The sequence below is a fragment of the Ambystoma mexicanum genome, chromosome 13 (assembly GCF_040938575.1).
Source record: "Ambystoma mexicanum isolate Mex_15411 chromosome 13, UKY_AmexF1_1, whole genome shotgun sequence".
Taxonomy (NCBI): Eukaryota; Metazoa; Chordata; class Amphibia; order Caudata; family Ambystomatidae; genus Ambystoma; species Ambystoma mexicanum.
The window spans coordinates 650,856,338-650,883,135 of record NC_090938.1 but is presented as its reverse complement, the minus strand read 5'-3'; the positions used below and the strand labels follow the sequence as shown (position 1 = coordinate 650,883,135).

The window sequence follows — 26,798 nt, the reverse complement described above, 5'->3', positions numbered from 1 at the left end:
AGGTTAACTACCAGTCACTGTTGGATTGGGCATGCATGCATATCAGTAACCACTAATGAGTCTCCTATAGGGCAGGCTCATGGGAAAGGAGCAGGAGCCTCCCCCAGGCCAGGCTTCTGGGCTTGGACAGTAGCATCCTTTATTGCACGTTCAAGCATTGGCACCAGCCTGCTCTGGTATAGAATAGACTTGTGGTGGATGGGCAATGTTAAAGCACCAGCTAAAATCAAGGTCCTCTGTGTAGATAATATCCCTTAAATTACATTGCTGGCTTTGGGTGCCAGTGTTGCTTAACTAGGGATCCAGTCTAGGGACAAAGGCTTTGCTTGAGTAGGTTCTTATGGAAAGGGCATTATCCTTCCATAGCTGTCACTACTGGGTATTAATATCAGCAGACTTCTAGGTTTGGTCAGCAGAATCTCTTAGGAAGGTTTCTGCATGTGGACCCCAAGTCTACCTTAAACCCTGCTTCGGGATTTGGGCATCAGACTCCATTAGATAATACCCCTAGTATATCCTATTTGATCCCAAACACTCCTCTAGGTTATGCTTTGTGCTGGCATTAGGACGCAGCCTCCCATGCTCATGTGCAAAGGGTCCCGCAGCCTAGTCTAGAGTATGATTTTCGGGCAAGGGATCCTAGCCTCCCTATGTTCTTAGGTAAGGGAGACAAGCCTACCTTAGGTTAGACTCCTGGGTGTGGAATCCAGCCTCCCTAGGTCAACCTCCCTGGATGCAGACATCTCTCCCTTATGTATGATGCAATTTGAGTAGGTCTCACCTCCTCTTTCTTCTTCTTTGGCTTACTCTCCTCCCCCAGCTCATTGTCGGAGTCGGCCTTGCGCTTGCTGATGTCCGATTTGTCCATTTCGTGAGCAGACTTCTGGGACTGCAGGAACTCGGCAATGAGATCGGGGCAGTCAAGATTCTCCTCCGGCTCCCAAGTGTTATCCTCGCTGCAACCAAAGCCAGCATTAGTCCCCAGCACTTAGGCATTCGAACAGCCGAGAATACTAACCTACCACATTGGGGTAGCTCTTCACCTACCAGAAAGTCACCAAATGTAGCCCCAGAGCCCCCGTGCATCAAAATAAATATTATAAATTGTGAATGCATTAAAGCATTGGTACTAAGAATTATGTAGGAACCCAAATCACCTGGCAGTCAAAACAAATGGATGCAATCTGTTTTTATAGAATTACAAGGCAGGTACAGAAGACATTAGCACTTAACAGGACAGGACAGGAAGCTCCACCGATAGAGTCACTAGTGCTACTGTGCCCTTTTAAAAAGGCATGACAAGTGAATGCACATCAAACTAACCGCAATGTGGTCACAAGGCGGTGGAGGCAGAGGATACCTTTTCATGCAAAATAGTTTCATGCTTGGAAACAAAAATGAATAACAGGTCAATAAGATAATGGGAATAACTGTGCAACAATATTTTATCATAAACTGGGAAAAACAGAAACATGCACATTCCAATGATTTGATGGCACTTCCGAGGTCATTGGGGTCATTTGCCCGATAGATTTATAAAGCTTAAAGTAAACTACTTTCCCAGACTGATTCCCAGAGCTATAATACAACAGTTAGGTCAAGTAAAAGGGTCTGCATTAGAAATCCAGTTGTATTATCTAGTGGAAAACTTTTCTGGCCATACAGGGCATTATTGGTTGCCAAATGACACATCCTGAAATTCTGGAAAGGTGATAACGCCCCTTGTGTTGATGATTGGCTGCTGAGATCGTCGCTTCTCTCTAAAAGGGAGAAAGTGACTTTTCATGGTAAAGATCAACATCATGGGTGTGTTTAATGACCTTTATGCTTAACTGTCTACAATTGTGTCGGTTTATTTGATTTGACCGGTCATTAACATCTGTGTGTTGTGGATGGTTTTAGTTTTCCCCCCTTTTTTCCTATTGTTCTCCCCCACCCACCCTTTTTTTTTAGCCATCTTGTACGTTATGACTAAAACTACTGTGTACAAAGAAACAACTGTTTTATATTATTTGTTCATGAACCTTTAAAATTATAAAAAATAAATTTGAGGGGGAAAAATAAATTCCCTAACCTTATTTCTGGAGAACATAGGCCATCAAAGCATAGCACGTTTTTCTTTTTTTTTGTTTTGTTGCCATGATATACCTTTCTAGATTTGAATTGATGCAGTGTGTACCAAATTCACACCACAACAGGGTTTCAAGATCCTACCCACCTGCCTCTCAGCACCGCTACATGCGTGCTTAGAGTCTGTCCATGGCATAAAAACGCAGTTAAAACCTACAAACTGCCTCTGCGTTAATTTACTTGTTTTACTGCTGCAGTTTTGGACCAATCTAATTTCATGTTCCATTCCGAGTTCTGGGTTAAACCAGCAGATGCATTCTGGTACATGTATGCTGTCCAAGAAGCAGAGGGCTAGAGGAGGCATACAGCGTACGTTTGCAGCAAGCTACTAAGATCTGGAGATCCCACAATTGCATTCATCTGTTACAAGCCACTGCAGCCTAGGCTGAGGAGAGCTAAAGAGACTAATTTCAATCCACTGCTGCATGCTACTGAAGCAGGGGCTGGGCTTAATTGAACACAGCTGCCTGAGACTGCAATCAGCTCTATCCTTTTGGGCTGTTGGCTAGGAGGGCCTTCCTAAGCTCACTTTGAACAGAAGCAGGTATTCAGTCAACTTCTTCCACTGGGAGTTCATGCTTTTGAACCTTCTCTGAATATATGATTTGGGCTTTTGAATCCTTTTCTTGTTGCTGCTTTGTAGCACCTTTCCAGCCTGCTTCTGCAGTCTAGCCTGCTTTTGAACCTTTTCCTTCATTTCCAGCTTTTGACTTCCGAAACCTTGTCCTGTTTTGCTGTTACACATTCAGTTCTTTGTCGATATCTTTTCTGCCTTTCTGTAAACACAGTTTTCTGTAAACTTTTCTGCCTCACAGACTTGTCCTGTTTCTGCCTAGCTTATTTTCTCTCTGCATTCCCAATCTCTTGAGGTTGTCCCGTTTGTTCCTTGCCTGCAATAGTATCAGACTTCAGTCCATAGTTCTAGAGCCGGTTCTTAAATACTCAGTTTCCTGAACCCATAGTATTTGCTGTGTTGGCATCGGCCTATCTTGCCCGAGTTCTTTGTCTTGTGTATTCTGATATTCCAGTTTTGTTTCTCTATCCTGTACATGGTTACTTCTTTCAACACTGTTTTCCGCCTGTATTACATCTTAGTCCACTGTTGTGCCTATGCTCGGTATCAGTTTATAGTGTGACCTCTGGATTGGTCTCTGCTCAGAGCAGATAAGGGAAAGACTTCTGTTGGCTTTGCCTAGTCCGTTTGAGTGTTACCTGCCTCAGTTTACCCTTACAATGAGTACAACAGTCTCTTTGGCACGCTTAACTCATGACACTGCTGTATGGCAGTTGCTAAGAGTTATCTCCTGGGACCAAACCCAAGGGTATTCCCTCTTCATATTCCAGTACACCCTTTATTCTGATAAATCCATGTTGCCAAGTATATTTGCTTGTCATTGCTTTCTCTCAGTCTCTTTACTTACAGCCAGCTCATGTTCCGGCCACAGCAGTTCATGTGAATACCTGTCTCAACTCAGATCAGCTTGGTATATACCCAGTTTCGGTTATGTGCCAGCATTGCCCCAGGAATCGACCCTAATCTACAGTGCATACCGCGAGACATAGCTTTTGCCTTCTGCTCTCCGGCCAGACTCCTGACACAGGGCCATTGATGTCTAATTCAAACATTTTTGTACACAAATTTGCAACATATCTGGGGATCCTTTTGGCCTTGTTTTGAATGAGGATTTTGAGACTTTGTGAAAAGTAAAGCATGATGGTGTATTTGCACATTTCTTGTGAAGATAGACTGTTTATGGGGGGGGGGAAGACGGTTTATGGGGGAGACAAACGCTGTTTGAGTCATATGAAGACTATTTTGTGGGCAGGAGCTTTAGAAAACCACATTCATCATTCATGCAGTCTTTGCTACAACATATTTTGGGGAGAGATTTAAAGAATTTAGGAGATCAGACGGGCAGCATTTTTGTTCACATTGATGGATTTTTGGGGTAAGTGTAGCATGTTTAGCACATTTACAACGGCAATGAATTATCTACAGCATTCCCACAAAAGATGAAACACTTTAATCTTTCTTTTTTTTTTTAAACTGCTGAATGTAAACATATCTGTGAAACATATCTGGGGGACAATGGCAGTATTTGGAGTCACCAGAAGCAACGTGTTTGGGCAGGAACTTACTAAATTTTCAGGTATTAAAAAAGAAAAGATTTTTTTTTCAGATAGATGTCCAGCTTTCTGAGCGAAAGTATGCTACGATAGGCGAAGGTAGAATTTTTCACGATCATTTGCCAGAATTACCAATGTATCACCGGCTACATGCTAGAGGAATAAGTAACTTCTACAACAGGTGTGAGACTAAAATGACAGCATCAATGATGGGCAAATTAATTTAAGCTTTAATGTATAGCAGTTTTGGGGGGGGGAAATGTAAAGGAATTTTATAGGACAAATTTGCAGAATAATTGCTGGTCAATGCAAACAAATGGCAAGAGCACATGTACATACTTTTTGGGGTTTGCCCTTTCTGCATCTACGGGGCAGGGTTCAGCACATATTTGGGATAGTACTACATCATGTCTTGGGACAAACGGGGCATTTTGGATACCATATCAATCTTCGGGGACAAATTCACAGTATGTTCAGGGCACACAGCCAGACTGCATACGGCAGACAAACTCAAAAGAATTTTTGGAGACGATGGAACACAGCAAGTAAGTGGAAGACCTGCACGCACTGCCAAAGAAGCAGATGGTAGAGGAGGTGGGTGAGCCAAAGTACAGAATTTCAGGCAAAAACTACTTTGGGCAAAATCTGCTCGGTCAAAGGCCAGAGTTGAATAAGCTCTGGCATTGCAGCACAACTACTATAACAACCCCACAGGTTTAACGTCGTCGTTGGTATTTCATGTGGGCTTAAAGCTAATTTTATTCAATGACAAATTTCTATACAATATTTTATTTCATTATTCAATTCTACTATATTACACAACCATACATTTAAAAAAACTAAAAACTGAAAACCACATTGGTGTCTCCTGGTAAATAGCATAAAGTAATGTCATCCTAATTTAGTGTACTTATGTACCGTTTATTCAACTGACAAACAAATATTGTTTTCAACTTTTTCAAGTTCCTAGCCTGTCTCGATCTGATTTTTATTCTTCCATACGCAATATGTTTCAGTGCAACTTATTTGTAGCCTTATATAATTGAGCGCCTGTAGACTGCCCTTGGGTGTTAGCGGTGCGCGCTATAAACCAACATAAAATAAGTCAACCTCCACATGTTTCGGTTCTCTTGAATAAATTGTTGAACCTTCATCACGAGTACCAATTGTGCAGATTTTCAAAACATGTCAATTTAAAAAAAAAAAAAAAAAAAAAAAAAAAAAAAAAAAACACAGGAATGCACTTAGGAAACCCAAAACACCTTGCAACATCCTCATAAATCTATTCTATGGGTGACATTTCAATTCCGTATTCCATTTGAATTTCTGTCACTACCATCCGGAAGGACCTGCAAACCACATCTCATTAGTCATTAATACTAAGATATATATTGTGTACCACCATAATGCAATGCAGTTTAGACTGTTACTATTTTTGGGTAACTTTTTCTCATTTTACAATGCAGTGCAATGGGGTAACTTTTGTATGACCCCAGCCTACACTCAAAGGATTTATTTTGGTTACTTTAGATAATCCTAAAGACAAGGTGGTGGCAGCAGTTGCATTTGGACAATTTTTTCAATACTCGCCTTTAGCCCTACTGCGTTTAACTGTGGCTAGTGTCCTAACAGCTTGCCATGGGGTGCTTTTTTTGTTCTTTTGGTCATCTCGTTCGGTGGACTTCTTCCTGACCCAATTCCTTTCATGGTCATGCACAGCCCGGGAAAGTCTTGGTTTTCACAGGCTATTGCAGGGCTGTATGTGTGTTCCCAGGAAGTGGACTGTGACAGTCTGGACCCATTCCACAAACTGGTAACCGAGAGTATGGCGTGCATGCTTGCATGAAACCCACAGGGGTCCTTGATTGGACCACTGCTGGAGTGCATGAGTGGGGCAGATATTGCCATTGGAGGGCTGAGTTGGATCACTCACCTGACTTTGGATAAGAAGAGGAGTCCTACAGCCATGCCCCATAGATCCTGGAAGAAATACTGCAAGAGCCAGGCATGCTGCGCTGCTGAAGACGAGTGAAGAGACCATGGACAGGTCTAAAGTAGGCCAGGCGACTTCTGCTGCTGTCACGGACCAGAGTCTGGCAAGAGATTCTTTAGAAGCATCGACCCTGCGACTGGAGGGAATATGCATTCCAGACATCTGCTTTGTATCCGGTGAACCAGAGCCTTCAAGAGTGCCCCTTAGCCAACCTGTGCCTGACCAGCTTGAGGTCTTGGCTACCGCGCTGCAAACGTCACCGTTTCATGTTTTGGCCTGGAACTTTGGGAACCGCAAGCTTAACCCTACAAGAGTCGTCTCTGCCAAATGCTGGTGTTCCAGCATCCAAGTGACTCAAGATACATGGCTAACCCCGACCACGACAACTGTGTGCCCCACTGTCGCTGTGCAATGGCGACAATCGCCGGAAACTGCTTTCCCGGTTCCAGAAGTGTGCCGAGAGGAGGCCTGCATCCAAGCAAGCTGCATTCTTCAACTGTAACACGTTGCACCAGCATCTGTGGCCGACCAGGGTTTCACTCGAACCTGCAACTCCTGGGCACTGAGGTCCAGAAGAAACAGAGGTCAACGTGACCTCTGGCGGCCCTATGAAGACTTGCCAAGTCCCAAAGGAAACTGGAGTACGGGTGGGTGAGTTGCAGATGTTCTTACCTGAAGCCCCATCTCCCCTTTTAAAAGTTTTCCTAACTTTTAAAATAGTTTGGCTTTGCCATTGCTTGTTCGCGCAAGCAATCTTAAAGCTGGCACAGTTATTTACTAGAATATACCCTTACCAGACTTCTGGAACTGGTTTTCCGATCCACAAGACCCTCCTTTTACCTGCCTTACAAAACCACTTGGAACTTTGTGAACTTTCAGGGCACAAGCACCCAATCAACTTAGGGTTGGATTTCTAAAGTTAAGGTTTAATTCTTGTGGACTGCCATTGCTAATCTAACCATTACCTTTCAGTATTGGGGTGAGGGGGACGGAGGGACGGGGGGATTTGAGGTTGTGGTTTTATTGCATTGAGATGTATACGTGCATTTTATTATAGTGTTGCATGATAATATTACATGTCTAGAGCCATTTTTACAGTGTTTGCTTGGCCACAAATAGTCTTTTCTAAATACTTGTCCAAGTGGACCTTCAAACTACAGTAGTGGGCTATTGCTCATAACAATGTACTATTTTTGCGCGGGCACTAGTTATTCCAACAACGTTTTGATGTCTGGTTAAATTTCTATCCCGCACCCGAACACCGTCACCATAGGCTGTGTGCCGAACATTAGATAGTGGACCCACATTTTAGTATAGAGATGTGGAGTGCCTTAATTGACATTTATTGGTTTTATAGTACATTACGGTACTTTTAATATGTGTATACTGTATTTACTAAAGTACTTACCTAAAAGAAGTATATATATTTTCTATCATAATTAAACGGCATACTTTTCACTATAGCAGTTTTGCGCATTTTCTTCCTTTGTGCTAGACTACACCACCCTTCCTAAATTTAAGTGCTCAGTCACACCTAAAGGTTAATGCTTGTTCAGCGCTCACAAGAGGCCTGCGCAAAATTTGCCTGAAAAGTAAGAGGGAAAATCATCACTCACGAAAATAGCCGATATATAATGCAAGCTGCCTGGAAGAACAACAGTCTGCATAGGGAGCTGGAGGTCGGAGGGGGATATTCTGCCAAGTATAGCTATTAGGGGATGAGCCTGGCTACCATATTTGTAATCTGATTAAGGCAGCCGACTAGGTAGGATGGAAGGAAATATAATTTCTTCCGCATTTACTACAGGAATTTGTGATCTCAGAGAAAACCTTAAGGTTCAGAAATGGTGGGTTGTGATGGAGGGCCTGGCGGTTCTCCCTAGTTGGGATATGGTGTATGTTGATTGGGGTCTGAGCTGATACCATACAATGTGTTTACCAGATGTGTATGGTCAAGGACACTGCAATCAAAATCATTTTGCCAAAATATTCACCGGCAGCTTCAACGCTTCTTCAGCTGAAGGGCGGACCCTTTTACAACCACAACAGACACTCTCCTCCAGCCGTGGTGCCCTGGGAGAGTATGCATTTCCAACCTTTGTTCTAACCGAGAGGGTGCAAGAAAAGATGGAGTGAATGTGTCTTGGGTACCGATCACTATAGTGGACAGCAGGCTTGATCTTCGATTCTTCTGTAACTTTCTTTGGATTTTCCAATGCCATCTCCAGAATCCAGACTCTAACAGTTGTGTCAGTATTCGTCGATAAATGTGGGCTCCCTGGTCCTCATGGCCAAGACTATTTGGGGGCTTAATAAAATGGTCGTAGGGATTTCGGCTTCAGCCATTGGCCTCAGACTCCTGGGTCCCCTCCATGACAAGGAGTTACAATGCAGCCAGGGCCACTTGGGATCGCTGACTAGGGAAGGGGACATTGATCCTATTTCAGGTTTCAGCCAATGCTGGTATAAAGCTTTTCACACGCTGAGCATCTATAGATCAGCCATCTCATCCAGTCACAAATATATGAATGGTAAGCAATCCGTCAAGCGCCATTTAATCTATAGACTGTTCAAAGAAATTCAATTTCTCGGGCCACCTGAAAACAGTTAGTCTTCCTTCTGGGTTGTGGACACGGTGCTGCAACCTTTTCGAAAGATGGAAGGACGATGCACTCCTAGGTCTTTAGGAGCAGACCTGCAAAACTTGTAATGCTCCTATGACCTATCGTGCATGCTTTTTTCGGAAAGGAATGCTCGTGATATCTAGTAGAGTTTACTCTGAGGGAGTACGCTTTGCTGTTTCTGGGCATACTAAAACAGGAATTAGGACTCTTTTGCAGCTTTCCCTTCACGCCCACAGTCGAGAGGTCCACTGCCTGAAGCAGTATGAAATGGACAATGTCCCCCCCCCCCCCGCACAAACATACCAGCACAACTTTTTTTGGCCAGCCAGCATCCTCTTAGGCCGGTCTTGTCTCCCACACTGGCCCACTGGTTTAGAGGGGTTGTGGGAGCTGGTTGGCATCTCGACACAGTGGCTTATGTCGCCCACTGTTTCAGAGGGCAAGGACATCAAAGACTTTCCTTCTAGGTGTTTAGATGGACGGCATCATGAATCAACTGTTTTTAAATGATTTCATTTAAACCAACTGAAAAGTGGATTTGTTGGTCTGCTTTAAACAAGCATAATTGTCACCTTTGTGTCTTGCTAACGACCATAGATTCCCCATGTGTGTTGGTAAGAAGAGCGTTCCAATTCTATTAAAGACCTGGAGGTATTATCCCCACCCGAGTATGGACGCAGTCATTTATCATGTAATGATCTCTAGGATGCTTTGATCATTTCTTGGCTAAACATAACTGAACTCACCCAATTAGTGATGTTCGATTGTCTTCATTAGCCAGGTGCAGAGTCTGAACCTTCTTGAAGATGGCTGTTGGCAAAGGATCTTTGGTTCCGAGTAGCTGTATGGAACGTTGTTGGCGTTTTCTGGATTTTCATACGATTCCAGTTTAACCCATGGACTGTTGAGGCCTTCGGAGGTTTGTCTGCTAAGGTCATACATTTTTGAGGTCGCTGAAAACGGAGTTGTTTGGAATAGGACACAAGGCCATAGGAGAGCCAACCTGTGTGATTGGTCCACAGTTACAAGCCGGATCTGTGGCTCAGTGGACTAATCCATCCACTACAAGGGGCTGTGTTTGACCTCATTCATAGGTTCGAATCCTGGCAGGTCCACTCAGCCCTTCAGCCTTTCGAGGGCGATAAAAGGAGTACCATTAAGTTGGGTAACGAAAAACATTTCAGTAGTGGAATGCACCTGTTATGTGAACACTAAATGTTTCGAATTCAAGAAAACTGCTATGAGCAAAATGTCACTAGAAAACGTCGTTTAAAAAAAAAATACCACTTAATACTTACACGTGTGGGGTATCTATATTGTATAGCAATGTTATACTAGCTTTGACCATTTATGAAAGAGGTTGACGGTACTTATGGCACCCCGCTGATTTCAGGGATCTACATTTCATTGGCAAAGGTTTGTCAACATTTCTTTGTACTAAATTGAGAGGATTGTGGTATCAAACAGGGTCTTGGGTCATATATGGAACTAATAAAAAGCTCATTAGGAAACAAGCATTTGTTGAAGAATTATACACATTTTGGTGTCCAGATTTAAAGACGATCCAGGAACAATTTTACAACATCATCCACTGCATGTACCTAGGCCCATATATCCAGAAAGCCAATGATCACTCAATAACATTTTTGCTGGCAAATGTATACCCTTCGTTGGAGGTGTGGAAGGGGGACAGTTACAGAATTTAAAGGGATAGGTGTATGGCATTGTTACGACACATTCTCAATAATGTATGGGTATAACTGCCTTGGGGGGAATAAAATGCTTCAAGTTCACAAACATCTTTCTAGGCAATGTTCAGGATTCTTGGGGACAAAACAACATTCTTAGGAACATATCTGCAGATATTTTATGGAGAGAGAATGGAGAGGGTGTGTCTACAGAAACAATGCAGTGTACAGCTTTTTCAGGCAAGCAACGTGCATTTTTACGCAAAAGTGGGGACATTATTAGTGCAAATCAGTAGAATCATTTTGGGGATATTTGTGCAAGGTTTTGTTTTTCATTACATATTTACACCATTTGGTGACAGATTGCAGAAAGTTGGGCAATTAACGGCAACAGAATATTTGGCCAGATTGACAACATTTTTGGCCAACAATTTACATTTGTGTTAAAGATTGAAATGTTTTGGAGGAATGGGGAAATAATCCCTAGGAATGCTTTACACATTTTAGCTCGTTATTTTTGGCTTGTTATTTTTTCTGGCTGGGTAATGATAGGCTCTTGCTTTATGACCAATTAAGTCAACTGAAAAGCGCCATTTGTCTGAATTAAGGCATCAAGTAAAGCAATTGCATTTATCAGCTGGAGTGGAGTGGGGAATCGCAATGCAATGGGGTGTCAGTCTGCCTGTGGTTAGGAAACCAAATAAAGAATGTTTAATACATCGGCATTTTCCGGCTAAAATCAAGAGTTGCCGTGCTAGACGTAAAACCACAATGGAATTGATGAACACCGAATTGGTCTCCTCTATGAGGAGATCTACAACATCCCGATCTTCATCTAATCCATTAGAATGCTGGAATAATTATTATTACAAATGCGTGAAGGTCCTTGTATAGGGTTTGTGGCCCCACATGGGGCTGGCATTAATTGAACAAAGGTTGCTCCAGCTAATTAACATGAACGGGTACTGAATAAATCCTCAGTCGGGTCTAGTTTTCATAAGCAAATTTGTAAAGCATCCCGGAGACAAAAAAGTGGGGATTTGGACGTGATATTATAAAACATATATTGGAATCCCGTGTGTTCGGCGCTCAGGGTTTTTTGGATGCTGTAGTAACATCATTGGGAAAAACGAGAATGCTGTACACAGGTACCGAAATAATACTTGGAGGGGATCTGAATTCCCAGGAATCTGTAGAAATTACTGGAAAAAAAAGAAAAAGGTTCGACCTATACAAAAAGGTCATAAATTCATGCCACCAAAGGTTCGAACACCAAAAGTTCAAACCCTTGGTGCCATGCATTTATAAAAAACAAACAAACAAACAAAAAAAACACTGCGGGGGTGTCCCCCGCAACACCCCGCTCACTATACTACACAAACAAAGCAAACTGGGCGCAGAATCACAGTAAAAAAGACGTCTTTGGGTGGAATTCTTAAATGATGTGGGGGCTAAAAATGGCGAATGGAAATCTGCCGGGGATATGCCGGCCAAACCAACTAGAATTCAAGGCATATCCGTCTCAACCCTCGATTATTTGTTTTTGTCAGGCTCTCTGAACAAAAGGCTATGTTAAATATACGAGAGGGGGGAGGCAGTGATCATTTTCACCTTGAGCTTTTATTCCCAGATATACTATTAGACTCACAGGAGTGTTAGGGAGAATTCTCTCTTTAGGCCGATTTTCCTAACCTAGTGAGTCCCCCAGCAGCTTTGCTGGATTTCTGGAGTTTGTTTTTTTCCTCCTGCCAAGAGTGAGACTCCTTTTCTCCCACTCTTGGACATGATTAATGATATTCATTTGACTGGTAATGTGTTTTATGGACTATGGGGTCCTTTACTCCATAGGGTCTCATGTGTTTTTCCTATGTGTGTTAAACAGCACCCTCCGTGCAGTAACACAGGGGTGCCATAGTGACACCCCACCATAGACTCCATACCCTGGGACTGACTACTGTCTCCCAGGGCATGTAAAGTCACCATTGGCTTTACTAGTCCCAAATTATTAACTAGTACAAACCATCATATTGTGGACGTACTGGTCGGGGCAATTCGATTGCCCCGGGGTCTGTTAGTCGAGGGGGCACGTCTCCGTCCCCCCTGATCGAGTTTTGGCTGGTGGCAGTGGAAACAACTTTTTATATTCGACCGCAAATATTTTCCTATGGGATTTTCCCATTGTTCGAGGCTACCAACTTTAATTATTTAATTCTCATAGCCTCGAACATACCGCCGGTTTATTTAATTAATATTAATTCGCCGGTTGGTATTTTTTGCCAAGACTCGATTCTAAAATGGCACTTGTGTTCTCTTCTGTGACTCCAACCCAAGTTGAGCCCTTTGTTCCACTTTTTGGCGGGCTTCTCCACAGAAGCCTCCAAAAGTGGCGCCACTCTGTCTGGGTACCACAGGGGGTGTGGGAGGGGGTTTAGGCACCCTGGATCGAGTTACCTTGGTAACTCAGGTCGCACTCTTGTGTGATTGGGCCAAGTGGTGAGCCGGCCGGCTCACCACTTAGCATGTTTGAGTGACAGCTAGGCTGAGTGAATGGGGGTTTTCTGCATAAAAGCAGGGCTTTGGGGACTGGAACTTCAGAAGTCGCCACAGGACCCGAGAATCCGACGAGGGAGAAGCTGAGCCAACCTACCACGACAACACCACCAGTGGAGCCCTGCAGAACCAACTCACCACTTCCGGACGACAGAGAAGATCTCCTGGCTGGAGAGGCTTCTTCCCCTGACTAGTGGGCACAACCAGTTTTCCTTTCTTTCTTCGCACCCCAGCCCGGTTTGTGGTCGAACTGCCCGTGCCAAGCACCCCGGCAGCCGGATAGCCACTCACCACTGAACCGTGAATCACCGGACCGCTCCTTGTACCTGAGAAACTCTGAGGCTGGTTTCTTCCCTGGCAGTGCAACGGACTCCTGTCTACCTCCACAACGAGATCCTCTCTTCCCCCGGACGAAGCACCGACTTGCACCCGCTGCCAGGAACAACTGCCCCCGCTGGAGCGTTCTCACCACTTTAAGGTACCGTGTCCGCCAGACCTCCCTTTCTAAAGATTGCTATAAGGTAATAATAACCCCTTAACCTTCTGGACTGGGCTGGCCGCCTTGACCCTCTAACTGGTCCCTTTATTTGGTCCAACTCCTTTTTGAACCTTTACACAACTTTTGTGCACTGCAACCGTGTGACCTTGGACACATTTCGTTTGATCCTCTTAAAGCGGATCCGGCCTCTTGAACTCTAACTTCACGGTTTCACTTTACCTTACCCTCTTGTTATGTTCTGGTAAAAGTGTTGGGATCTGTTTCAACCTGTTCTCTGCTTTTCTCTCCCTTTTAAAGTGAATTATTAGAGTGCCATCTACGTTAAGCGCTCACCGCTGTCTGAAAATAAGTGGGGCTTTACTTAAGACTTGTCTAATATTCTTTTAAGGGAGTGTATATCTTTTAGTGACCGTGTTTTTGAATTGCTTACTATTAGTGCCTGTGTGTTTTTTCTTGATGTGGTTTTAAATAAATAATTATATCTCTTTTACACCAAGCCCTGGTCAGTGTTTACTTGTTCTACTGTGTTCTCTTGACCTATTGTGAATACTCTGTATACTGCCTAACTCTTCTTGATGGAAGTCTGACTGCTCAGCCACAGCTACCAAGTGAATCTGTGTGGTACAGACGGCTACCAAGTGGGTTTACTGCCAAACACCTGTAGTCTTAAATTTTTTGCAGTGGTCCCAGAGGGAACTGCAGAGGTTTCTGCCTAACAAGGAGAGAGACATTCAGGCAATTGATTGTAGAAAGGGCAAGTACGTTTACCTAAATATAAATTTGATGGGAAAAAACTCAATGAGGGCTTAGCAGATCTATCATACGAAGTACAACTATAATTGCCACCCGGAAGGGTTCATAAAATGTGTCTGGTCCATAAGTCTGCTGAGTCGGAAGGGAGGTGGTCCCAAACATACTCACCGACATGCATTTGACGAAGAAACTATGATAAGGAAAAAATAACTAAATAGGAATTTTAAAAAGCAATGGTAATAAAGAGGTATTGAAAGAAGAGGAAAGGTGTTTGATTAAGAACTATAAAGCATGGTCAGTGTCTAAGAAAATTGAAAGGCTGCAACAGGATGGGGAACGCATGTTAGAGCTAATTGGGAAAAAAAGATTCCAGAGAGTTCTGGACAGTCCTTCACCAGCTGGAGGGGAAATCAGGAAACCATCACTGTAATATAGTATCAGAAGGAGACTGGATTAGTCATCTAGGGTCGGTCTTTGGGAAGCCAGAAAAAAACTACATTTCAATATAATAAAGCAGGAGCCTAGCCTTTGACGAGTCAGATATTAAAGATCTAATTATGAAGAGCTCAACCTCAAAGGCAGCGGGCCCGTATGGTCTGATTTAGCAGGTGTTGAAGAGCAAGCCAGCCCTTTGGGCGAAATTGCTAAATTGGCTCTTCAAGGAAATCCTGGAAAAAAAGAGAACTACCACCCTCTTGGAGATCGGCCACTAGAATTCCTTTGTTTAAGGGGGAGAGATAAGACGGAGGCAGTAAACTACCGCCCTATCGCCCACCTACACATTGACAGTAACATTTTTATCAAGTTGCTGCTAGGAGAGGTGGAGAACAGGGAAAGAAAAGTGAAGTTTTTATCTAGGTGTCAAACTGGCTTAAGGATGGGGTTGTCCACTGCGGTAAATGGCTTGGTACTGAATTTGCTAAGTGAATACACTAGTAAAAGTGGAGGGCAGCAATTGTTCGGGGCCTGGGTCGATTTCTCCAAGGCCTTCGATCAGGTTGATGGACAGGGGAAGGCTTTGGCAGAGGTTGAGGGCAAAGGGGATCCCGGAAGGAATCCTAGGGATGCTCATAGAATTTCGCAAAGAGAACTCCATTAGAGTGCGTCTGGACGAGGAAGGCCATCTGTCCGATCCGGTCACAGTAAATTGGGGAGTTCAACAAGGGCGTCTAGGGGCACCACTGTTCAATTTATATAATAAGATATAGCAGGCATGGGTGACTATCTAGCTCTGTCTGCGTTGGCAAGTCCAATGTTGAATGGGATAAAACTACAATGGCTTGCCTACGCAGACGACGTTGTGGTCTTGCACAAAACAGCAGACGATGTTGTGGTCTTGGACAAAACAGCAATCGGACTACAACGTCTCCTGAATGGCCTGCATTGTTATGCAACTGAAAATGGCTTAGCGTTAAACCCAACAAAATCGAAAATTATGGTTTTCAGACACAAAAATAAAAAAGTTGCATATCAACAATGGTCTATGGGTGGCGAGACGATAACAATGGTGGAAGAGCCGACTTATCTTGGTTATAAAATCTATGCTCTCCCGGCATTGTGTAAAGTAGAGCAGGATATCGTTTGGAAAATAAAATCTCTATCTGCACAAATGAAGAAAATACTTATATGGCAGATTTTCAATCATCCCGGTACAAACATTTTACCAATCAAAAGTAATCCCAGTTCTGCTGTATGGATTGGAAGCGAAACCACTGCTATAGAACACTACTTGGCAAAAATGGGAGGGTCTCCTATGGAAACATGCACTGGGCCTACCAATGAGCCATCGATAGGCAACATCAGGTATGAACTGGGGTTAAGATCTTTGGAAGCTCAGGCAGGTTGGAAATTAATATCACTGTTCCAACGGATAAGCACAGCACAGGATAACTCTCTATATGCAGATATAGCGGTGCACATGGAGATGGAAAAAAAAAAAAATCAGATTTGAGTCTTCAGGTGGAAAAACTTCTATATACTGCTGATATAGAGAGAAAAATTATTTTGGAGAATCCAGTGAAGGCGAAAAGGAGATGGGATGAAATGGATTGGAGCCGAACAATAGAAGGAGTACGTTTGGGGTCCAATTCGAATGCGTTTCAGACAATAGACAGGAAACTAGGTTTTCTGAGTAAATATCTAATAAAGTTTCCTGATTGGAGAATCCGTAACAAATTCCTAAGACTCAGGTTGAATGTTATTCATACAGGCCAAGTTCTGGCGAAGAGAGGGCTGGGGGAAACTGCCAGAAAACTATGTCAGAGCTGCAAAAATCTGGAAGCCCAGTCTATTAAACACCTTCTAATGTCCTGTGAAGGCACAAGGAACGCTAGATTGCTTTTCTTTAGCAAATTTGTTTTTGAAACAACTCATTACATGCAAGAAATATTCTGGGAAAGACCGATTGAGGGTTACTCGCAGCGCATGACAAAAGCTGTGATCCAAATGCTAGAAAAATGGGAGATTGTGTTGTAATTGAGAAGAGGATCTGGAGATTTTACATTTGGTTTTATTCAGTAGAGAGTTTTTGTATAAGGGGAAGAGGAAAAGTATTTATGGTTTATGCAGTTAAATGTAAATAGGAAGGTTGGTTGGTAGATTAAGGAAATGCTTCAGGGATAGGATTGATGTAATGTGTTATTTTTCCTTAACTATATAGGTTTTATTTTTTTCTGATTAGGTTTGATTTTATGAATTGTTATTTTTTCCTTCTTTTTTCAGGTTTTCTTTTTCTCTTCCCTTTTATTTTCCTCTTTCTTTTTCATTTTCTTTTGACTTAATTATATTCTTTTACGGTAATACATGGAAATGTTGATTGATTGTATGGTTGTAAAAGGTTAAGTTAACCAAATACAAGAAACGGAAAAAAAAAGAAAAATGGGGCTCAAACTCACTCCGAGAACCCCTTCCATTTCAGAAGATACTCTACTTTGCCCTTCACCACTCGCCGGTCGAGGACCTTCTCCACCACATACTCCTCCTCTTCCTCCTCCAGCAACTCCTGCACTTTCTTCTTGTTTTGTTTCTTTCCCACGGCGGTGGCCATGGTAGCGGTCAAAAGCGACACTGCAGTATAGAGAGAAGAGAAAGAACAGTACAAGGTCACGGCTCTGGTTTGCCCCACCTAATTCCCACAAAAGATCCCATCATGTCACCCACACTAAAGGAAGGAACTGAGGGAATAAGCGACGTTACACAACACCATCCACAAACAGAAAGTTGACAAGAGAAATGGTGGCCAAAAGAAAAACCTAATACTGCCAGCAGACCATCCAAGAGACCAGGGGCAAATGTCAGAAGCGAGGGCCAAAAGTCATTACTCAAATTCCACAAGACACTGGAGGCAACCATAGGAGAAAAAGGGTCATGCTAGAACACAAACGACCTTCTTTAGATGTGCAAAGGCAACCTCTGTTCAAGCTGGATGATACTGGGTCGATTTACAGTATTTTCCGTCAGTGGTCCTTTGTTTATTTTATAGGTTAGTACACACTTTTAGATAGCCATACATATGACAACAGTACATGTAGCAGAGGAAGATACTAGCTAAGGTGCCTTTAAACCTATACAGTGACTAGAGAGAGTGAGCCAGGTGGTCATGGAAAAATGCAATGGTGCACAGAAAATGGAAGTGTGACAACCAAGCAACACACAAACATTATGTATATCATTGAGCTAATACGTGCATGGGTAGAACTCACAGACATGCCTGCATTTGGTTTGCATCTAGGTAGGGTCAGGTATGGTAGTTGGCAGAATAAATCGGTGGGGTAAAGATGCCCCTTTAAAGGCCATCAAGCAGGGCTTGAGCCTTTTCTTGAATAGTTCAATAGACTTGATTACTTTAATGGCCGAGGGAGGGCAGTCAAGAAAGAGCAGGTGGTGGTACAAGAAGCACAGGAGACATATGAGCCATTAAGAATAAAAGTGCATAGAGAATGAGAAGGACAGTAGACAGATGCAGAAAGCAATGGGAAAGAGCAAGAATCTATTGAAAGACTAGGAGTAGAAACATGAAGTGGAGTTACTTTGCATTGAAAGCCATCTGGCATAGTGTCAGTACTCGAGGCAGCAGATCTAGGTAGATTTGAAGTTCTGCGCGTGGTAAACATTACTTTCTTTAGGAGAACAAAAGACTATGGAGGGAGGCAATAGAGCAGGTCACAGCAGTGGTCAAGTTTGTGAAGGACAACGGTAGAAAGTGGATCTTTGAAGGTGTGGATGTTCGAGGGGTAGGCAGAAGTTCCTGTTATTTACCCTAATCCTTGCCAGAGTTACAGCAATAAAGTGAATGAGTGTGCCGTCAAAGAGGACCCCAGGTTTGTGAGCCTTTGGTAATGGGGAGAGATCAGATCAGTAGGAAAGGAGACCAGGGATGGGAGAATTCAGCTGGCCTTGATGACCTGGAGAAAAGGGTCTTCCATATAGGAAGATGGATGGCAGTTAGAAAGGAGATGATAATCCGGCCTTCATTGGCAAAGAGGTGGCATGAAATTATGATTTTACCCAGGGAGGAGGTGCAAAGAGTGAGGCGGAGCAAGCCTGGGCCTGAAACATGTCAGACACCAACAGGAAGGGAGGAGGGGGAGGTGGCGCTAGAAGTGCAGGAGATGGGAAAGGCGGGGCCTAGAGAGGAGGCCACTAAGTTAAGTTCAGTGCCCTTGAAGCCCACATAGGAGAGCGTTTGAAGGCAATAGGAATGTTCCAGAGTGTCAAAGGTGGCAGACAGGCAGTAGGAGGAGGAGGATGGACGAGAGGTTGGAGTGTTGAGTAGTGGTGTGAAAGTTGAGGAGATGGCTGAGAGCAGCTCCAGTGGAGCATTTGCTGCATTGGTGGAGGGTCAGAGTGTGCCAGTTTCTTGATTTAGTTAAGAATGTAAATGCTACCATCTTACAGACCTGGGAAGATGCCGGCTGATGTGAGAAAGTTATTTAATCGATCTCGGTGCAAAGCGATTAATGGAAGCGTTGGACGGGTTAGAACAGAGTATGGGTCAAGATTTCAACTTGTCAAGGAAAGTGGGAGATTTAAGTGAAGAAGAGGGGGTGTGGGTGGAGGGAGGAGGAGAGAACGGGAAAGGCAGAGCAGATCAGGAGGCGGGACAGTGTCTCCTGTATTCTGTTAACCTTCAAGAAGGGTGTGTCAAGTCATCAGCTGTGAGGCAGGAGGATATGCAGCAGAGTTTTTTTGGAAGGGTTGCACAGCGAGGCCTAAAGATGCCTGTAGTAGTATAGGATTTAGCATAGAGTTTCGAGAGCAGCGGTAAGGGCAAGGAGGGAGAACTTGTATGTATTGAGGAAAGCAGGAGAGCGAGCTTTACACCAGTGGCATAGGTGTAGACACATGGATGGTTGGGGAGACGCAGGGTTTGGGGAGGGTGGGGATCAGGAGCGTACCGGATAGTGAAAGTAAAAGCGGGTAGCCAGTGCAGCACTGAATTCAGTAACGGCAAGATAAAGAACCGTGGAGTGGGGGGGGGGGGGTCAGGAGAGGAGGGGGAACAGAGAAAGGGAAGTGGACAAGTGAGTGAGCAGAGGTTGGAAGCATCAACATAGGGAGAAAAGTTAAGTGGTGGAAAGGAAGAGGTCAAGCAAGTTAGCACAAATGTGTGTAGTGCGAATGTGTAAACTGACCAGAAGTTAGAGACCAGTTCAAGTTGGTCATTCTTTGACACATTAATCAGGTTGGGGTGGGGTGGCCATATTTTGGGAGAGACTCAAGTAGCATATCAAAGAGTGAATAATAAATTAAGGGTGCTAGGTGGGCATTGGATCAGAAGAAAAGCGAGTTAGGTCGGTAAATATGTTTGTTTGGAGGAAGGAAGATGTGAAGTCAAACTACCCTTTTCAGTTTATTGAGGGGAGTGGGATAAGGTAGCCAATTCTGCTTAGCAGGCAGACAGAGCGGCAGTATTTCAGTGATTGCCACCACCAAGAGTCTGGGCAGTGGGAGTTAAGAGTAGGTGACTTAGGAGGTTTTGCGGCTCAGAGATAGCACATACTAGAGGCCCAGAGTGAGTTTGGTAGGAGTGACGGGGCCTGGTGGAGGAGAGAATGGGTCTCTAGAGCAGCAATCTGCACACTTCAGCACTCCAAATGTTTTGGACATTTCCCACAAACTCTACCCAACACACAATCAATAGTGAGGGATCATACAACGCGCATATACATTTTTCATTAACAGTTCTAGATGTGTTTTAGACGTTACATTTCCCCATATTCTTATTAGCAGCTTTTCCCCAACCTTTAATATTGCCAGTAAGAAGTACCTCTTTTTATAACTGATAAAAACAAACACAAGTACAATTTACAGGTTCACTTTCATTTAATAGCACACTACTGGCATCCAGCGCACATCTCACCAATTTCTGGCCACTAACAAGGGCTACAATCGGAGCAGGTTTGTTAGGCCGCCAGCCTTCAAAACTAGGCAGCTTAATATAAATGCACCTCAAGGGATACATACACACAATGAGGCAGCTCTAAATGCATTTATATTCAACACTCCCATATTGGGGTTTAATCTGTTTCTAAAGGCTCTGACCGCTGGAGGATAGAGGAGCTACGATGCTGGGAGATGAGAGATTAGTGGGCACCACTCAAAAAGAAAGAACACACACACCCCCACGGGATAGATAACAGTACTATTTATTAAGTTAAGAAACCAATATTTGGTGACAGCAGCAACCATGATTACACAAAGCTGACAACCTCGGTGCTGCCACGGAATATATGCTGCAGAGGTCCCCGTGAAGCTTAATTCAGAAACACTCCTGATAGGAACTCAGAACGCTGTGGATACCAAATTGTCCAGACATTTGTGAAGTCATCAGACCCAGTTCTGGAAAGATGACGATATCCAATGGCTTTCGGATAGTAGTGCTCCTTCAGCAGCAAATACATCGGTCTCAAAGGATGGAACGCAACGAGCAAACTGACCTGGAAGTAAATGGACAAGAAGCATGCCTTTATGTCCACACAAACAAAAGTGCATGACAAATACATCTCGGAGGCTTTAAGGCGACAAGAGCCGCCAAGAAAGAAATGTGGAGGAAACAGAGTTTTGCCCATTATTAGATGCAAATACCACCTGAGATCAGTGTCAACAGGCTCCCAGCTCTGGCCTGTAGAGGAACTAACGCCAAGAGGTAACCAGATCTGCCCCAGATTTCACAATGGGGTGGGCAGGGATTCCCATTTAGAAGCCAATGCAACATGAGATCAGCAGCACCAACTAGGTCGCTAGACCACAACGTTGCTCAAGTACAGGCTTGCTGGTTTCTGGAGAAAATAAGACATTTCCCAACTGGGTGCCATCTTTGAGAGGTTGGAATGATGGGGCAAGGCCGGACTTTCGCATTACAGACAGTGCCACAGCACTACCAGTATTAACATATGGCCCAGTCTTTGCCAATGGGTTTACTTGCACATGTAAATACCATAGTCGGGAGCAACATGTCCACTCGTCGCTGGCGAGTGAAGATTTCATGATGGAGAGAAAGCAAATGGCTTCCACCTAGGGAGCTGCCTACTGCCATGTACTTCATCCCCATATGCACAGTTGGTGCATGGCGTGTTCCGATTTAGCTCATTGAAGAGAGGCCGGTAAGGAGATGGGCTGAGATTGTGTCTGGCTACTTCTTTTGCAGTAGTGCTCATCATTCCTTGCTGCTGAAGAGACAAATATGTAGTGAAGCCAGACTCATGTCTCGCAGGGTCGTGGCCACCTTCTCTAAAAGTGGCATCTAATGCTGCTCACTCAATTCAGCCTTCGTTACTTAAGGAAGTTCTAAGTGTGGACGTACAGGCACAGCTGAGGCTGATCGATCTTAGCAAGCAGGCTGAACATCTGGGAAGACCACAACTTGTGGGTCACCCCTGGTTATATTTCCTGGATACTTACGGCTGTCTGTGGTTGCATATCAGTGGTCAGTAAATTGAATCTGCTATTGACCTTGATCATCCAAGTGCAGAGTGATGGAAGCCCCTGCTCCACCACCACGTACACAGGGCCACACTGCGCTTGGCAACAAGCTTGTAAGGCAGAACTACCAAGGCCTCCTTGGGAGGGGGAGTATTAGGCATTTGTTACACAATCCAAGTGCCAGGGAGGTTTGGTGGTGTCCTCAGACTGAAGAGCCACCGCTGTGATGGAATCTCCATCCTCCGGCAGTCACACCTTCCAGGGGGAGCTGCTGAGGTAAGAATGGTCTGCCATTTACACGTACTCATGGTGTTGGAGTTGCAAGCTAGCAACTATAATCATTCAAAATTAAACATTAAAGCAGTGGTCGTCAAGCTGTAGGGCTGGCCCCCTTGGGATGGGGGGGAATTGGCCAGGGCATGGAGCCCAGCCCCCAAAGGGAGTACAGGTACTGCTTTTAATAGAAAATATAAGCGGATATGTACTCTGGGAGGGCTCAGCAACAGTATTTTTACTCAAAAGTGGTTCAGGGACGCAGCCAACAATGTTTGAATACCACTGCCTTAAAGCATCATGCAAGCACCGCAGGGGGTGCTTCTGTGTTAAAACTGATTCTTAGGGTCCTGTGTAGGGAGACTCACTGTGAGGTGTGTGCATATGTCAATATATACAGTGTATTCACTAGAACCCTTTCCCACCAGGAGCATTAGAAAGATCTCCAGACCACCTACCATCACGCCCAGCCTTCTAATGCCCAGCTTCACACTGCAGCAGGAACCCCGCCTGCTCCCATCACCTTTGGTGGTGCAAAGAAGCACACGCAGAACTGGTCGACCCACAACGTAACAGCCCTGGCTTTCTTATTTAATACTGGTTGAAGGGTGTCCAGCCCGATCATTCTGTAAAGAGAGATGGCAAAGGACGGCACCCATTTACATATTTGTCAGCTTGCAGGCCTCTCTCCGCTTTGACAATTCTCCAACGAACATTGCACACCTTCCACAGCACCAATCTGAAAAATGTCTATTTGTGGGACCATGGTAACAATCACCCACTAGAACAGGGATCAAGAAGTGTACTCGCCAGAAGCCATTGGCTAGTAAGAAATAGTAGCTGTGCGATTGTGCAGAATTGAGGTGGTAAATTACTTTTTATGGCTGGATAGTAGCTCGCACCTTGACAATGCCCCCACTCCCACCCCTACACTAGAGAATAGTACAGCGCCAACTACCGTAATACATTTCCCCCGGTTAGGGTATGACATGTTGGGGCCCCCTCTTACCCATTTACCCTAAGCTGCCCCGGGGCACTCCCAATCTCAACCTCCTCCCATAGGCTGGTTCTGAGCTTCACCTTTCACTTCTTTTCTCCCCCACACTTCTTCACTCCCATATCGCACTGCATTGCCCAAGAGCTAGGTTTGCACTAATATATATAATGTTTATTTATGGTATTATATAGTTACAATGGTCATTTTCTAATACTTCACCACCATAAAATCAAATAAAACACAATATTACTGAACGGGGTAGGCATGCCCTTCATGAACATCGCGAGATCCGGCATGGTCATTCAATGAATTCAATAACAGTGGCAATCCTTTTCTAGAGTTTCATGCGGAAGATGATGCAGGTTTCCTGGTTGCCACTCAAAGGTGATCCAAAGGGCATCAGCCGTGATAGTCCCCTCCATACCGGCTGATCTCAAGGCAGATGTATTTAGCTTTAGTAGGGAGGTATGTGAAGGCATCATGAAGCAAGACAGACAACAGATTCAAAGTTCAAACAAACTTGTTTTATTGAACTTAAATGTCAGGATGGATGAAGGCCTAACTTGCCCTACACTAAAGTGGGATTTCCGTAACTGAACAAAACTAAGGAAATTCGGAGTCAAAGAGTTCAACTTAGAAGTCTGTCTGTGTCAAAACCTATACTTGCTCTCATAAGTAAAGCTAAACAATGTGCAGAGATGTCAGCAATAAAAGAAATGGTGTTCCAGACAAAGTTTTGAGCTTCTTCCAGCTCATGGCTTACTTTTCCGGTTCCATTGCCAAGTTTAAAGCAGTTCCACAAAACCCTTGGGGTTCCCGCCCCCAAGTTGAAGACAGAAGGTTCAAAACAAAAACAGTTCTCACAGGTTTGGGGTTTTCCCCAACCCTTTTACCACGGGTAGCTTTCCCTGGTTCACCAGCACACGTCTGTTACAACACAAGTATTTTCATATATAATTTCCATTGACTTGCTCCATGGTACACCCATTACAAGTCACGCAACATATACCCCCTTCTTGGCTGTTGTTCTTTAATACTGCTCCCAGGCAGGGTTTATCTGGTTTAGGTGCAGTGGACAGACCACACAGTCCACCCATCACAGGTCACACTACCAATACCCCTTTTCCATCTTCTTTAGCAACAATTATCCACTGCTTTCCCTGGACCGTGAAAAGCGTTTCTTGTATCAGGATTATTTTTTTCCAACACTTTATCATGGCTAGCTTGATCACCATTCACTTTGTTATACTTTTGATGCTCTCTGGACTCCTGATAATACAGGTTTCCCCTTACCCTACTTGCTTGAACACTTGGCTTTCATAAATACTTGCTCCTCTTCTCACACCCTTCTTGGGATTTTACTTGCTTTGCCAACACTTCTATTACAATCATTTCACTCTGTGGTATTTGCCACCTGCACAACGTTGCTTTTATTTCACTTCAAAACATGCTCATTATTTGCTTTGCCTCAGTGCGGCATTCAAAAATGATTATGAAATCCTACTTTCATGTAGCTTTAATTCTATACGGTATTCAATAATGCTTTCAGTTGGCTCGGTATTCAAAACATATTGGTTTTAACACTTGAAGCCACTTTCAATTCAGTCCAAGATTATAAGCACTTGCCTCAACATTCAAAAGTGTTTATGACAGTTTCCAAAATGTTGGACATTGAAGAAAGGCTTATTGCAGTTTTTCCTGAGCGCCCTGGTATGAGTGTTTCCCACCCGCACTTACCGGCTTCAGGCGGCAGCTCCCGTCGGCTCTGTTCATTTCCTCGCTGTGCTTTTCCAGCCTCCACGGTCACGTCTCTTTTCTCGCGTGGTCAGGGAGAGTACTGCTCGCTCGTCAGGTCAGCGACGACAGGAGTGCTTCGGCACCCAGCAAATCCTGCATGCGCCCCACACGGGGCCTGCCTCAGTATCTCTGATCCTTGCCTGACACGGCTACCTGCACTGCGTCTCCTGCTCCTGCCCCTCTGGTTCACCAGCTTCCAGCTCCACGCTCTAGCCTACTGTAGGCCCCCTCTCTTGTGAACAGCCTGCCTTTTTATATCCGTTGGGCTTCCTAAGTGACCACAGGTGGTTGTACTTTAATCCAATTGCCAGACCAAAGTTAAACGGACATGCCTGACCTTTACAATACTCTGCAGGTCTCTTCCTTGCCCCAGTACTACAGTGGTGAAATGACTTACTAGTGTTCACCACCCTTAGTTGCCTCTTCCTCGTCCCAGTACCAAAGTGGGTTTAATGATGGCAAATGGGGGGGGGGGGATGTTTTATAATTGTAACCGCTGTTGGGGGATAGGATCCCCGACACGTGAACCCGCACTGGGGATCACGAAATGTTAAAGGGAAAGAGTAATTTTTTTTTTAAAAAAGGGTGCCCAATGCAAGCGGTGCCGGGGATCCTGAAAATGAACAAAGAAAGAGTTGGGGACCAGTAAGTAAAAACATTTTTAAAAATAGGTAAGGGACCCTCATGCGTGTGCACGCAAGAGTCCCTTTACTGCCGGCAAGAGCAGAGCAGGTGGGTCAACGGAAAAACCCTGCATGAGGGTTGAGGGTGCTCTGCTTAGTGCCTGTAACCACCAGTGTCCGGGCCCTGTAAGCACTCCCCAATAGGCAGTGGAGCGCCCCAATCACTGTTGCTGCCCCTGAGGTGGTCTCATTCCCGGGCACAGTTAATGACTGGAGCTCCCCATGGCAGGGGAGTGGCCAATATGCATTTAGCCCTTCTGGGGCTTGATATATAAGTGAAGGGGGCACCCCCTATCAGGTGGCCCACCTGGGCCACACCTTGCAGACGTGGCCCAGGTTGAGAAGTGCTGTGGGGGGCTTCCCATGCTGCCTCTGAGTGCTAGGGCTGCACCCGACATACGCAGCCCAGCCACATAAAAACACACTGTTGCTGCTGCCTGCCGCACACTGCCAGAAGAGCCACCACCAAACAGCGCAGGAAGAAGGAAGAGAAAGAGCAGCAAGCACCTTGAGACAGCCTTGGCCAGGTTGTCTTGGAAGTAAGGTATTTTTAAATAGAATACATTGCGCTGTATAGACTTTGTATACATTTCTAAAAGGGCTCATATTTTTTGTGAGTTCCATTAGTAACGCAGCTGCTTAAAAGTTGTATATAGCCTCTTGTGCACTGCTGCTTTTGTAAAAATAAAATTTTTTAAAAAAATACCCTCACTAAACCCTGCTGGTGTACTTGAACAGTATATGGGAAAGCTTTAAACGAC

General features: G+C 44.4%; 1 protein-coding gene across 6 annotated transcripts in view; it reads right to left on the bottom strand.

Moving 5' to 3' along the window:
- CBX1 (chromobox 1) overlaps window positions 1-26,798 on the bottom strand; it is a 175,259-nt gene that overhangs the window by 118,356 nt on the left and 30,105 nt on the right. For all 6 annotated transcript variants that reach the window (XM_069634622.1, XM_069634625.1, XM_069634624.1 and 3 more), the window contains exons 2-3: window positions 17,259-17,430; window positions 782-956 (exon numbers count right to left, since the gene is read on the bottom strand). In XM_069634622.1, coding sequence (XP_069490723.1) covers window positions 782-956; window positions 17,259-17,410 — 327 coding nt within the window. In that variant the 5' untranslated portion in view covers window positions 17,411-17,430. The remainder of the gene's footprint in view (window positions 1-781; window positions 957-17,258; window positions 17,431-26,798) is intronic.